General features: G+C 38.2%; 1 protein-coding gene across 1 annotated transcript; it reads right to left on the reverse strand.

Moving 5' to 3' along the window:
* Window positions 1-1,350: 1,350 nt before the first annotated feature.
* LOC124892343 (pterin-4-alpha-carbinolamine dehydratase 2, mitochondrial) lies at window positions 1,351-3,909 on the reverse strand (the record flags this gene model as incomplete). Its single annotated transcript, XM_047403655.1, is given in 3 exon segments — window positions 1,351-1,474; window positions 1,539-1,624; window positions 2,786-3,909. Coding segments are annotated over 3 exon segments (283 nt in total), but the record flags the coding sequence as incomplete, so codon positions are not given.
* Window positions 3,910-3,915: the final 6 nt, after the last annotated feature.

Consider the following 3,915-nt stretch of genomic DNA (forward strand, 5'->3'; position numbering starts at 1 on the left):
CATCCAACTATGCAATCCCTTCCCAAAAAATTAGATAGAAAAAATCGAGTCAGACAAAGCTAACTAGAAGGTGAAAACAAGCTGCAAGTCAAACTAAGACGACAGGCCAGAATTACTGCATTCTACAACAAGAAACTGAGAACTCCCAAAAGTAAATGCAGCCGCGTTCCATAACTTAGGAATAAAGTGAAAACAAAACAGCTTCCTCATGCTAATCTTTGTCCATCCCTCCACAGTATATCCATAATCTTCTTTTAGCTGCTACACCATAATCAGTACCTCGATTTTCAGTAACATTTATGTGCTCTAGAGGAAGTTTAATATTAAAACCAATATATTACACGTAATGTGTGCTTATGCACCAATCAACTATCTTTGAACGAGATCACTGATGCAGAATGAGTTACCAACACTGCAAAGTTAAGCCACCAAGGTTCTTTCTAGAGATTGCCTGGCAGTGCTGTGGTACGTGGAGTTACTTTGGGCTTTGAAAGATTACTAGGCTGCTGGATTTTCACATACGGGAAGGATACTGCAGGGTAATTGCCCTTCCAAGTCATTAGGTCTATTGGAAGTAGTAGTAAAACCAGATACTGTAAGGGTGCTAGATGCACTTGGTAACTAAAGTCATTTACGCGCCCCGTCTTCATACGTGCCCAAAATTAACTGAAGATGATGAAAACCAGAAGAGCTGGTTTTATGTCAACATGGAAAAGATTCCCATTTCTTCTGTTGAAATGTTATGTGCTGGCAAATTAGGCTCATGAGGCATGTAATGTCTGACTATAACTATTAGAGGCTTAAGTAGCAGGCACAAGTCTTCGGTAAGCAGAATGTAAAGACTATATGTTGGTGATCAAGCCAAAAATCTATGGATTAGCGCATGCTTGACCTGCAAAGCAGACAAATGACCCTGCCTATTTTTTACTCTCCCAGATTTTTGTGCACAAGTACTTCCCAGCTACGACGAAATTTATGAAAATTGACCCACCACTTCGTACATTGGACAAAGAAATCCTTTTTAACTCAGTGAGAATATACTGAATTTTCGTACTTGAAAAGATATCCAGATAAAAGCCAGCTCTTTCCTTTTTCACCGCTCATTTTATTATGAGGCAACAACTGGAAAGCCATAATTCTATAGACAAGGCCTTCTCAAAAAAAGAAAGGAATTCTATAGACAAGGCAAGTGGCTGTCAAAAGTAAAAGAAAACATGTAGAAACAATAATATGCACAGAAGAAAATTTTAAAACGAATTTAACAAAAGGAAAATTTATGGGTCACGACAAACATAAAATAATAACTCCTATATATTACACCCAAAGAAGAGTAAACACGCATACATATACCTTCAGCTTCTGCAACATTCGCTACTTCTTGAAAGAACTCCAATCCTTTGGTGAAAGTCTTGACTTTCCAGGACCTATGCAGCTTCAGTGTGCCACCATCATTAACCAAATCCCACCCCGACACCTGCACAAAGTAGTATTAGCAAATATAAATGACTGTCTACATGAAGACACGTTAAATTACAAACCTGTGGCATCAACTGATTGGCAGCTTCTTCAGTCAAAGTCCTCAAATCCTTTGTGTTGCATGGTACACACTTCTTAGTTGACAAAACTGAAATGAGTATTATTCAACTGGTAAATACAGTCACCCCCCTGCTATAATTTCTGCCGTACAGACCCATTAAACTGAGAAAACTACTCCTACTCCCACCCCAATCCGCCAACCCCTTCCCCTCAACAAAAGGACTAATGATAACCCTAATGAATGAATCAAGGTGTTAGCAAATGCCACAAGATGAAGATGGTATGCTTGGAATCATGAAAATGTGTGTCTTGAAGATGGAGAGGAATTACGCTAAGTTCACGCCATTGCATAACTCTAAAGGGCATAATTTAGAGTCATATGCCAAGTTTATGCTAAGTTCATGTCTTAGCATGGGAAGTCCAGAACCTCATGCCAAGTTCATGTTCTAACATGACCAACTTCAGAAACCTGTGCTAAGTTCAAGCCATGAATTACCCCCAGACCTATATATAAGTGCAAAAACAGAATTTTTTACCCTAAATAAGAACAAGTGGGTTGGCTCGATTTTGTGGAGATTTTACCAAGGGTAATAATGTATCACACAAGGTAAGATCCTACCTTTTTTTACATTCAATCGTTACTCTTAATCGAGAGTAATAACAGGAATTCATCTTGAAATCATTAGATATCCAACATGTATACATTGATGTATGTGCACGTTTTGTAGATGAGCAGGTTACAAGCTAGATCATTCCCTCGCTCTGGCGGTTATTTAGTGAGCTCTGGTTTTGGTTCGTGGAATCTCATTAGTTCCGGTCAGACATTTAATTATTCTAATATTTGTTAAGAGAAATAGCCTGGGAATCCTTGCCCTAAGTCATCCAACCCTTTATTACGTAGTCTTCAGAGACACAGACATAGTAAAGTTGAGTACTTAAGTTTTCAATTTTACTATGCAATTATAGTTTCACAGCTTTCAGATATTTATAGAAGTATGAATTGATTTTAGAATATTATTTGGATTAAGTTTCAGACAATAAGTGGCTTTTGAACAAATGTTGATTTGAATGAGATACTAGGTCAAGATAGAATAGAACAGTGGAGAAGTTTTATTCTTTTAAGTTAAGGCACCAATTGCCTATCACAATTCGACCAGAAATCGGGGTGTGACAAACGACAACCATACAGGAAAAGGTTGTCTTGAAAGATTTTGGTATCAAAGCTAGAAAAAGTTGCTGAATGACACACCTGCATCTGACCACAAAGTCCTAATCCTGTTACGAGTGGTAGTATTTGTTGACACTGCAAGATGACTGCACATTACCCCAGTTCCAGCTACATGCGTAATTGAGCTATATCCATAAAAATTATGCACAGGGAACAATTCACGCTCTAATTAGGTGCAATGGTATGAATTGTGGGAGAGGGAGCATATATAGAACTTTAATGAGGGAAAGAGAAATAGAGGAAAATACAAACATATCCTGAATTTTAGAAGGTAATAATTCATATTCGTTCACAAATGTGCCAGTTCTAATCAATATTGTTTCCTACTCCACTCCAAACCTATAAATTCCGACCTTCCATTTACATGAGAACTTGTTTGAATTGTCTTTTGGCTTTTAAAAGGGCATCCCGGTGCACTAAAGCTCACGCTATGCACAGGATTCGGGGAAGGGCCCCACCACAAGGGTGTATTGTACGCAATCTTACCTTACATTTCCGCCAGAGGCTGTTTCCAAGACTTAAACCCGAGACCTCCTAGTCACATAACAACTTTACCAGTTACTCCAAGGCTCCTGGTCTTTTGGTTTTTGGCTTATTTTTACCTTTTTTTTTTTAAAACTATGGTGTTCAGGTCAGCTTGCGCCCATCTCGACTAATTCCACAAGATACTTGTCACCTCCTACCAGCAATAGGTACCAGATAACTATGTCCCCCAAAGCTAGAGCAGATGAGAAGAAATCACCTGGCGTATATATCTGTTGGGAATTGAACCGAAAACCTCATGGTGCTCAACCCACTTCATTGAACCACCAAGAAACAACCTTAGGCTTATTTTTATCATTTTGACTGAACTTACCCCACTAGGAAAGTGCTTAAAAGCTATTTTTCTTAAAATCACTTACTATAAGTCAACCAAAATGGGCACTTACTTGTTTCTCCTTCAATGAGATAAAGTCTACCATTAGCTAAGTTGCATGGATTCGGGTGTGGATCCGAGAGTCGAATTCGTCAAAATTTAATTTTTAAGATTCGGGGGTGCGAATCTGATTATGGATACGGGTGCGGGATTCGGCTAAAAAAAATAAATATTATAAATGTAGTTCCATATTTAAACAATCATTTCAATTTACTTTTTCCTATGTGTCAAGGAA

Source organism: Capsicum annuum, unplaced genomic scaffold (assembly GCF_002878395.1).
Source record: "Capsicum annuum cultivar UCD-10X-F1 unplaced genomic scaffold, UCD10Xv1.1 ctg46347, whole genome shotgun sequence".
Classification (NCBI taxonomy): Eukaryota; Viridiplantae; Streptophyta; class Magnoliopsida; order Solanales; family Solanaceae; genus Capsicum; species Capsicum annuum.